At 37.3% G+C, this 11,295-nt stretch overlaps 1 protein-coding gene across 1 annotated transcript; it reads right to left on the reverse strand.

The window, feature by feature from the left end:
• Positions 1–8,538: 8,538 nt before the first annotated feature.
• Positions 8,539–9,714, reverse strand: LOC119666175. The gene has a single exon (XM_038075457.1). It carries the CDS (start codon positions 9,712–9,714, stop codon positions 8,539–8,541), a length of 1,176 nt encoding a protein of 391 aa, XP_037931385.1.
• Positions 9,715–11,295: the final 1,581 nt, after the last annotated feature.

The raw sequence follows: 11,295 nt of genomic DNA on the forward strand, positions 1-11,295 counted from the left end.
GAAGTGGGGTAGAGAAGGATGGTAATAACGATGTGGGAAAAAGTAGGCAAGATAGAGGTGCTCTTTGTCCCTCACCTTTCCACTTAAATTTGTGCTATTCGTGCGGTATGCCCGTAGACTTTTATACAGTTAGGCAAGGTTCTGACCAAAAAACCATTTGTAAATCACATTTTCATGATATGACGTGCTTTTTGTGCAACAAGAACTCATCCTATTGTAGATATGATGGTAATGAGGGAAACGGTTCAAGGACATGGACGCCCGGGAATCGATGTCCACAGAAGCCGAACCCGGAGTACAGATACAAATAGAGAAAAGCAGTAACGAAAGAACAAGGGTAGTTAAACCACTACATCAACACAATCTGGAATGTGAAGAGAACCGAGAAAGAATTTTTAATGTGGACGTATCAAACCAATGTAAAAGGAATAGGAAATTTAGAAAACTTTTAAAGCTTAGGCAGAAAAGGCGTTTGGTTAAGACAAGTCTTAGTAAAATTGTAGGTACAATAGTTACATTAGGTGGAGATAATAGAATTTATGTCAAAACTAAGGTTAATCAGGAAGAAGTGATGACCTTATTACACTCAGGAGCAATGGCCAACTGTATAGGAAAGGGAGCATTGGAGTTTCTACGAAAGCAACCAAGTAAGCTAGTGAAATTAACAGGTAAAGTCACAAAAACTGCCAGTGGGGGAGAGGTACCTGTGATTGGAGTAGTATCACTACCAGTCCTTTAGGAAGGTCAAACTGAAATTATGGATTTTTTAGTAGTACCTACACTACAGCAACCATTCTACTTTGGAATCGACTTCTGGAAGACATTTGAGATCCCTTTGATTACCAAGCGAATCCGAGAAGCTGAAACGTTAGGCAACATAGGCGAATTGACACCTTGTTCTGCTGATTTAAAATTAACCAAACAACACCCATTGAATACTAGCCAGCAAAAGAAATTAGAGCAAGTTATTATGGAATTTCCTTCTTTTAGTGAATTAGGCTTAGGAAGTACCAATGTCGAAAGTCATAAGATAGAGGTAACGAATGAATAGCTACCGGTGAAGCAACGACACTACCCGATTTCGCCTGCTATTCAAAAGCTTATGTATGATGAATTAGATCGAATGTTAAGCCTAGGAGTTATTGAAGAAAGCAATAGTAGCTGGAGTTCGCCTGTAACCTTAGTTGTGAAGGAAAATAAACATAGGTTGTGTTTAGATGCACTTAAGGTCAACGATCGCACAATCAAAGACGCCTATCCTTTGCCCCACATTGAAGGTATCCTAAGTAGGTTGCAGGACACCAAGTATATTTCGGCGATAGATCTCAAGGATGCCTTTTGGCAAATTCCGTTGGAGAGGGAATCAAGAGAGAAGACAGCGTTTACGGTACCAGGTAGGCCACTGTACCAGTTTACGGTTATGCCATTTGGGCTGTGTAATGCCGCTCAGAGAATGTGTCGTCTGATGGACAAGGTTATTCCAGCAGCTCTACGTGAACGTGTATTCGTTTATCTTGATGACCTATTGGTATGCTCAAGTGATTTCGAAGCTCATATGATATTATTAAAGAAAATTGCTGATTGCCTAAGTAAAGCTAACTTGACAATAAATGTACAGAAAAGTAAGTTCTGTCATATAGAAGTAAAGTATTTGGGATATATTGTGGGCAACGGCATTATTAAAACGGATCCTGTGAAGGTTGAGGCCATAAACATGTTTCCAGAGCCCAGAACAGCAAAACAACTTCGACGATTTCTGGGCATGACAGGATGGTACAGATGCTTTATACAAGATTACGCGACGATCGCTGCATCCCTGCATGACTGTCTCAGCAAAGGTAATTTAAAGGAATTCACCTTAACTGATCAGGCCAAAGTTGCTTTTGACAAGTTAAAAACTAGCCTCATTACGGCACCAGTACTGACGAATCCCGATTTTAATCAACATTTTTACATACAATGCGATGCTTCTGCAGATGGTGCAGAAGATTGCGATTGAAAGGACGTGCATTGACATATGATCAAGTGGAAAGACCGTACTTTATTCATAATAATGCAAAAATTTATCTTTTATATGATGTACCACATTTAATGAAATCCATAAGAATATATTTATAAAGGCAGATTTTGAATCAGCTGACGGCAAAATTAAATTTGATATAATAAGAGAATTGTTTGAGTTAGAACAGGGAAATGTGACGAAAATGGCGAAATGGATAATAGCGAGTAAAATGAGTGAGGCTTGCTGCACAAACTCTGAGTCATACTGTTGCAGCAGCAATTAAATCCGCAACCTAAAATAAACAATTCCATAGAAATGATTAAATAAAAATAAATAAATGAAATAGAAATAAATGGTATAGTGTCTTTGGCAAACGACTTGTTTAAAGAAAATACAAACATTTCCGTTATTTTGACTAGCCGCTTCAAAGGTGGGCATATAACAAAAATCCGTCGGTGTACAAGTTTAATATAATTGTGGCAAAGCTATTGTCTTTAAAATTGTATCAGTTGAACTCGCAATAAAATTGCTTAGAAGATGAAGATGTGATGTCGGAAGTAGATATCTGCTCAATGCTAGAAAATATTCGCAGTTTGCATGGAGTACATACCGAAATTCCTTTTAGCGAACACGTTGTATTAACTCCGGAGGAGGTTTGTGGAGACAATAAAGCGTATTCGATTCAGAAGCAGACTCATTCTATTCAGATAGAATTCCTATATAAGTGACTTCTAGTTGATATTTTATTGGTTACATTCAAATCTAATGAAATTTTGTTTTATCCATCAGAGATGTTTATACACACCAACAATTATAACCTTAACAGCGTTTTTGGAAACTTGTGTGCACTAACAATTTCATTTTTTTAACATTTGCAAGATATGGTACATATAAAAGTGTTTTAAAAGATTTTTAAAGAAAATAAAAATATTAGAAATGTGTAAGAAAAATTGTGATGAAAAAATGTTTAGAAGTTACTAAAACCACTATTGATGCTTCCTGGTTTGACGAAACGCATGAATGCTATTTACACCGGATTAAAATGTTAAAATTAGTGATTACGATATTGCTTCGGAAACATTTAAAAATAAAGCTTCATAGAATGGAAGAAATCAGATTTGAGACATAAATAAATTCGTATTGTGTTTTTACACTACAATTCATAACAATATCAAACAGGTAATTTTGTTTTTGTTTTATACTATTTAATTCAAAAACTTATCAAATGTACACAATTTTGATTTCGTCACTGAAATGCTGTTTGATCGCTTGAACATTTTATAGCGAACAAACATGCGTATAATGTAATACAGCGGGTTGCATGTATGATTAAACACATATTCAGTCGTGATTTTGTCAGCCTTACTCGACTCACATATACGTTTGAACTGAGCATCATTTCAGTTGTGACTTGACCGAACATTGTTGCATGTGGTTGGGTGAATTTATTATAAATCCACCAGCAAAATAAAGTGGGTATTTCGTTTGTATGAACGTGGGGCTTCTTTGTACTCTAGATTCTTTGGTAGTATCATAATCGCTATATATGTCTTCACAAGTTATGGTGCTTACAGGAAGTGATCAGTCGTGAGACACGTAAAGTAAAAATAGAAGTTTTATCTCTATTACAAATTAGTAGATTGGAAGTGTTAATAAAATCAAAAACGTATTCACCCATGCATTGGCGCCGCATCTAATTAACGTGGGAATATCTTTTGATTATCTTCTGATAGGAGCATCTCTGTCATCCGCCATGTAGGTAGAAGCCACAATTAAATTTGGTCCACCTGGTGTTTCGATCCTCACGGCTGTCAGATCGTTATCACTATACTGTGGACATAGAAATGCTTTAATGCATTTATAACTAGGATACATGATCTTGACTTACCATTGTTCCTAATACACAGGTTATTATAGTTCTTCAGCATTAGCCCCATGACGTCCTTACCTCTGACCCATGGCTCTTGCACGATGCTAATGTCGGCATCTTCCTCAACTAGAAAGATGACGAGATAATCTAAAGCGACTTTCGAATGCTGCAGGTTGATTTGTGCTACTTTCAGCATTCCAGCAGGCTTTTGAAGTTTCTGAAGCTTCATATCATCGAGCAACTTGTTAGCGTCCTCTTCATCATCGTTACCTGTTGGACGAAAGATCCTGATTTTTATATATCGTACGCCAAACCTTAGCTTAGATTTTTTTAAATATAATTGTTAGTTTTATGTCTTCACATTAAGGTCGAAATATTTAACTAAAAAAATGAATGTAAAATTAGTTATCTTTGCTTAATTTTTATTTTCTAATAAAAATTGAACGTATTTGACCAAGTAGACTAAAGGGCCCCGTAGACAGCATCGCCCGTTGTCAACGCGCGCTTGCCATTACACAAACAATTTTTCAACAATTTTTTAAACACGCCCCAGATAAAACAACAAATATACTAAAAAATCGCTCTCACATGAGAATTTTTTCTCCTACTTTTCTCCTACTTTGTGAAATGAGAAATTTTAAGAAATGTGTTGACGAATTTTGATATTTCTTCAAACACGCTCGCGTTTTTGCATATACAGTCGGATTTGGTCGGCATGCAAAATTTCATTTATTTTGAGAAATGGAGCGTAAACATCGTTTAAATGCACGCATGATTTGTCGTTAGCATGCGATGCTTTGCAAATATGAATGAATTGTATCTTTTATGTTAAATATTTGTATTTTCTACCTAGGTAAAATTATTTAATTTCCAAAACATGTTATTAAGAAGAATTAAAATATTAATAACTTTGGGCTAACAAAAATATATAAATAACCAAACATTAAATTACAATGAATATATTATTTTAAATATTAATTGCATTGTGCACATACGGAAAATTTGTTATTAAAATATACAAAAAAAAAAAATTAAATTAAATAAAATATAATATATACAAAAATAAAGATATAAATTGAAATTATAAAAATAAATATAAATATATAAATTAAAATTATAAATTAAATGTAAAACCTTATTTTTCGTAAGGAAATTACGCATAGCAGTCGCTGTTGACACTTCAGCGATTGCTTTAATAACATACTGATGAGTGAACAAATTTTGCATTGTTTGCTGGAGGCGTGTTTAAAAAATTGTTGGTAAATTTAATGTGTAATGGCGAGAGAAGACTTCATGCGTTGTCAACGCGCGTTGCTGTCTAAGGGCCACTTAATATAAATCAATAACTATGAAGAGTGTCGACGGAAACATGTTAAAATTCAGGGGGTTTAAAGCTCAACAATGCAAATTGAACTGTAAGTAAAATTTTGCCTATAGTTAATTTTTTTATTAAGTTTTCTTTCAATTTTTCGTGCGCAGTTGATGTTAGTACTAAGCTTAAGTTGTTAAATATAATTAAATTTTTGGATACTATTATTGTTTATATAACAGATTGTTTCTTTTTCTTTCTCCCCGACATATTTAATTCTACATAACAACTGTTTTCCCAAAAGTTATAGTTCTATTAAAAATAAACAATTCACTCATTCAAAGTTTTTTTACTTTCTAATAATGACTTAATAAAAGAAAAAATTAGCTGAAATTACCGGATTACTAAGGTTGCAAGTGCTATGTTATGAATGTAATTGCCTGCTTCAGCATTACAAAAATTGCTATAATTTAATATTTCTTCTAATAAAAAGGTACTAATTATCGTTTTCTACGACATAATTTTTTATTATTTCATTTAAAGTTGCTGGAACAAAGTATCTTTATTAGATATTGGAAAATGACGGCGGTAATCGTTAACAATTTTTAATATGTACTGTTTTTGATTCTCATTGTTTCACTACTAGCTCTGCCGTATCGTTTACTACTTTCAAGATTAAAAGCGGTTTCTTAACTTGAATAAAATTAAGGTATTCATGCCATTTTGTGGGACATATTTTTATGAAGTCATCGCACAACTTCAAACGATTAAAAATGTTTTTAGTATGTTTATATCCAAACTGATTAACTTCCTTTTCGACACTTTCAGTTATTTTTGCGCGGTCTATTGATAATCTCCTGACATCCATGCTATCACTTTCTATATTCAAATTCGAAACCATTGTCTTCGTTTCAGTCGATATATTTGAATCGAAAAATGCTAAACCAACAAGCTGTGAGCTTAAATACCAAAGATGATTATATAATTTCTCCAGAGTAGCTCTAGAAATATCTCCATCAATTTTTTTATATTGATTAAGAGAAGAAAGAAGATTAAATTTTTCAGAATGAGCTTTGACTAATGACGAAGCATTCAACCATACTTCAACATACACTTTAGTAATAAGTATACAAATATCACAAAGAGCATTTTCTTCTTTTGCAGACCATTTTAACTCTTTCTTAAATAAAAATATTTTTAACGTATATATCAAATATCAAATAAATCCCTTAATGCAATCGCTTGGCAACACTAAATTGAAAACTGTCCCAACTTGGAGTACTCAATGCAAGACACCAGAATTAACTGAAATGCAAAAAGTTATAGGTTTTGAAAAAAATGAAACAATAAACAAAAGGAAACGTAGCCCGCATGCAAATAAGCAATTGGCAGTAAAAATACAAAAAAATAATAATAACAACGATTCCCAAAATAAATTCGCAGTTCTAAGTGATGAAAGCGATAACAAAAATATCGGAATGAAAATAGTAAATTCAGCTAAACCACCACCAATATTCTTCAGTACAAAGAAGACCACTTCCGACAAGTAGTTAATGATTTTGAGCTACGCAATAAAAAATTCTACTCTTTTCAACTAAAATCTAGTGAAGGTCTTATTGTAGTAATCAAAGGAATAGATCCTGAAGTAGACCCAATTAAAATTCAAGAAGCTCTTGAAAAACAACTTTAATGTAAACAGCGTATATAACATATTAAATAGAAATCACATACCTCAGCCCTTGTACAAAATTGAACTAAGGCCTGATTGTAAAAAACTTAAAGAAGAGGAGATACATCATATATATTCTATAAGGTATTTACTTCACAGGAAAGTTGTGGTGAAGAACCTCATTAACGCAGAGAACCTATTTAATATCTAAATTGTCAGGTATATGGACACTCAAGAACATATTGGAAACTAGAAAGTATATGCGCGATATGTACAGAATATCACTAAACTGAAAAATGTCCGAAGAACAAAATTGATGACAAAGCAAAATGTTGCTCAAATTACGGTGAAAACCATACAACGAATTACAGAGGTTGCCCAGTATACATTGAACTAAAACAAAAAATTAAAAATTATGTAAGTAGAACTCAAGCGAATACAATAAATTCTGCGAATATTTGGCCTAATCAATTTACTAATATAATTAAAAATGCAACAACTTCTTCAAATAACAAACCAAATGTAGAATCTTATGCAAACGTTGTTAAGAATACTCCAACTATCAACAATAACTCTGAAATCACCAATTATTATTTTTTATTATTTTATGTGGCCATAACAACCCGTTACCGAGTTTCGGCCTGACGCAGCATGTCTCCCCAAGCGCCTCTGCTGCGTGCGCGCCTTCTCCAGTCTCGTATGTCAAGTCCAGTTAGTGCTCCCTCAACTTGATCCCTCCACCGGAGACACGGTCTACCTGTACGTCTTCTTCCGCCAACTACTGCTTCAAACACCTTTTTCGCCGGAGCGTCTTCATCCATTCTCACGACATGAGCAAGCCAGCGAAGCCGCCGAATGTTAATGCGCTGAATTATATCAATGTCGTTATAAAGCTCGTACAGCTCGTGCTTCATTCTGATGCGGTAGTCGTCGCCAACTCGTAGAGGACCAAAGATCTTACGAAGAACTTTTCTCTCGAACACTCCCAGTGCTGCTTCATCATTCTGTGATAACGTCCATGCTTCTGCGCCATACAGAAGCACAGGGAAGATGAGCTACATCCCAATTGCCTACTGAGCCCGTAGTAGCACCTATTAGCAATGGTGATTCTTCGTCTGATCTCCAGACTGACATCATTTGTATTCGTTACGGCGGTGCCAAGGTAGATGAAATCCTTAACAGATTCGAAAGTATAGTCGCCAGCCACTAGCCCGGTGTCCGAGCGACGCACATTTCTACCAGTAGCCGACATATACTTCGTTTTCCCTTCATTCACCGCTACACCCATTCTTGCAGATTCCTTTTCGATAGCAGCAAAAGCAGCTGTAACATCACGCTTGCTACGCACAATGATGTCAATGTCGTCGGCGTAACCAAGGAGCTGGACACATTTGTAGAATATTGTTCCATTACGATGAACACCTGCCCTGCGCATGATCACTTCCATAACGAAATTAAAGAGGTCACATGATAAGGGATCACCTTGTCTGAAGCCTCGCACGGTATCAAAAGGTTCAGAGAGACTCGATCCTACCTTGACGGAGCTACGGGTATTACTCAGCGTCATTCTGCAAAGTCGTATTAATTTTGCAGGGATACCGAGCTCAGACATTGCGGCGTAAACGCGATCCCTAATGGGGCTATCGAAAGCTGCTTTATAATCGACAAAAAGGTGATGAGTGTCGATGTTATGTTCGTGGGCTTCTTCCAGGATTTGTCGCAGTGTGTACAGTTGAAAGAACCTTGTACGCGACAGGTATTAGGTTAATCCCGCGATAGTTGGCGCAAATCGTCGGGTCACCTTTTTTCAAGACAGGACAAAGTGTACTGAGATTCCAATCGCTGAGCATACTTTCATCTAACCATATTCTGCAGATAAGCTGATGCATGCACCCTATCAGCATATCGCCGCCGGCCTTGAACAATTCAGCAGGCAGACCCTCTGCGCCTGCCGCTTTGTTGTTCTTAAGTCGCTGTATAGCAACACGCACTTCGTTATGGCTAGGTGGTGGAATTTCAACGTCATTATTTTCGATTGGGGATACAGAGGGCATTTCTTCAATGGCAGAGTTGATGTTATCATCGCCAGATAGTAGTTTGGAGAAATGCTCCTTCCATACTTTCAGTACATTCTGCGTATCTGTAACCAGATTAACATTTTCGTCCTCACAGGTTGATGCACCAGGCTTAAAGCCTTGAGTCAGACATTTGACTTTTTGATAAAATTTACGGGCATCATTCCCATTTCTACACACCTCGATTTCCTCTCGCTCGCGCCTTTCTTGATCTCGTTTCTTCCGTCTGAATAGGCACCTCTCTATCTTCCTCATCCCCCGATATTGTTCATGCACGGTTCGCGTTGCTGCTGACTGCAGGGTCCTTTTATAGGCCGCGTTCTTCGCAGCAGTAGCTTGGCGACACTCTTCGTCGTACCATTGGTTTCGTTGTGGGGGACGTTGGAAACCAAGGACATCTTCCGCTGTTGTGCGTAGGGAGTGAGAGATATATACCCATTGTCTACCGGCATTATCGGGACGAAAGGGTTGGTTGTTTAATCGGCTAGAGAGCTGAGCTGCGAAGACTTCGGCTGTCTCTCGTGATCGCAGCTTACTAACGTCTAGTTTTTTCTGAACATTGGAGCGTACATTGGTGGCGGTACTAAGCCGCATGCGTACCTTTGCTGCGACAAGGTAGTGATCTGAGTCGATGTTTGGACCACGGAATGAACGTACGTCCAGCACACTAGAAGCGTGCCTTGCGTCAATCACGAAGTGATCAATCCGGTTTCGTGTTGCTTGATCGGGAGATAGCCACGTTGCCTTGTGAATATCACGGTGTGGGAATCTGATGCTACATACTACCATATTTCGCGCCGCAGCGAAATCAATTAGCCTTAGACCATTGTTGGAGGTTTATTCCTGGAGGCTAAATTTTCCGACAGTTGGACCAAAGACGTCTTCTCTTCCGACTTCTCTGCATTAAAATCCCCGAGAACAATTTTAACGTCGTGGGCGGGACTGCGGTCATAAATTTCTTCGAGTCTCGCGTAGAAGGTATCTTTGATCAAGTCGTCCTTTTCTTCTGTCGGCGCGTGAGCGCAGATTAACGTGATGTTAAAAAATTTTGCCTTGATACGGAGTGTGGCAAGTCTTTCGTTCACCGGTGTGAATCGCTGGACTAATTTTGATAGTCTCTTGCTTACCACAAAACCGCATCCAAATTCATGTCTATTTGCATGGCAGCTGTAGTATACATCACAGTTTGCTCTTTTAGAGCAGCCTTGTCCTGTCCATCACATTTCCTGGATGGCGGTGACGTCAGCCTTACATTTATTGAGGGCTTCCGCCAGTTGGATAGAGGCACCTTCCCTATAGCGGGTCCGGACATTCCAGGTGCATATCCGTAAATCATAGTGCCTTAATTGTTTGCATTGGTCGTCAACGTTATTCGGTTTCCAGTTCCGAGGCACTCTTGCGTCCTTCATTGGTGGCTGATTTTACATGACGGGTACCAAACCCTGTGCACAACCCAAATTTAAAGTCCTGCGGATGAGTACGCACTATTAGTTCATTACCCAGCGGGTGCCAGGTAACTACCCAGGGGTGCCACGAGGAGGCTGTGCGACAACTTGGATTGAGGACAACAAGGATTGCGCTGGCATTTTCCACGTTAAATGCAATCAGACACGTTACCTTGTGTACTCGCTCTCAGGGGCACGCGGGCACCCCCCCCCCCTGAAATCACCAATACGTCTTCAAATACTGAATCTATACTTTCATCCTTTATTCAAAAAATGAACAATTTTATGGATTGAATGCAAAAACTGATGAATAACATTATGCAAAGTATGATTCAAAATCAAACTCTTATGGCTGAATTAATAAAGTCAAAATGAACGTATTATCTGTATGCCATTGGAACGCTAACGGTTTATGCCAACACTCACTTGAAATTCAAGATTATCTATATAGAAATGACATAGTTATTATGCTTTTATCAGAGACTCACTTAAAGCAAAAAAATTGTTTTCGGATAAATGGTTATAAATTTTATGACACCAAACATCCAGATAAAAAAGATCAGGGTGGCACCGGCGTATTAATCAAAAAAAACTATTCATCATTTTGAGTTAGAGTAATATAGTTAAAAACACATGCAAGCTACCTCAAATTGTGTAAAAACTGGTCCGAATGAAATAGTTTTTTCTGCTATTTACTGTCCTCCACGGCTTACTGTAACTATGGCCTAATTTGGTACATTTTTTAATATATCAGGTCCCAAATTTGTAGCGGCTGGCGACTTTAATGCAAAACACACTTTTTGTGGTTCGAGACTAAACTCACCAAGAGGCAGACAGCTTTACATGGCATTTAAAAATGATCTTGATATTATTTCCTCAGGTCAACCAACTTATTGCCCAACTGATCAACATAAAATACCTGACT

The sequence above is a fragment of the Teleopsis dalmanni genome, chromosome 1 (assembly GCF_002237135.1).
Source record: "Teleopsis dalmanni isolate 2A chromosome 1, ASM223713v2, whole genome shotgun sequence".
Classification (NCBI taxonomy): domain Eukaryota; kingdom Metazoa; phylum Arthropoda; class Insecta; order Diptera; family Diopsidae; genus Teleopsis; species Teleopsis dalmanni.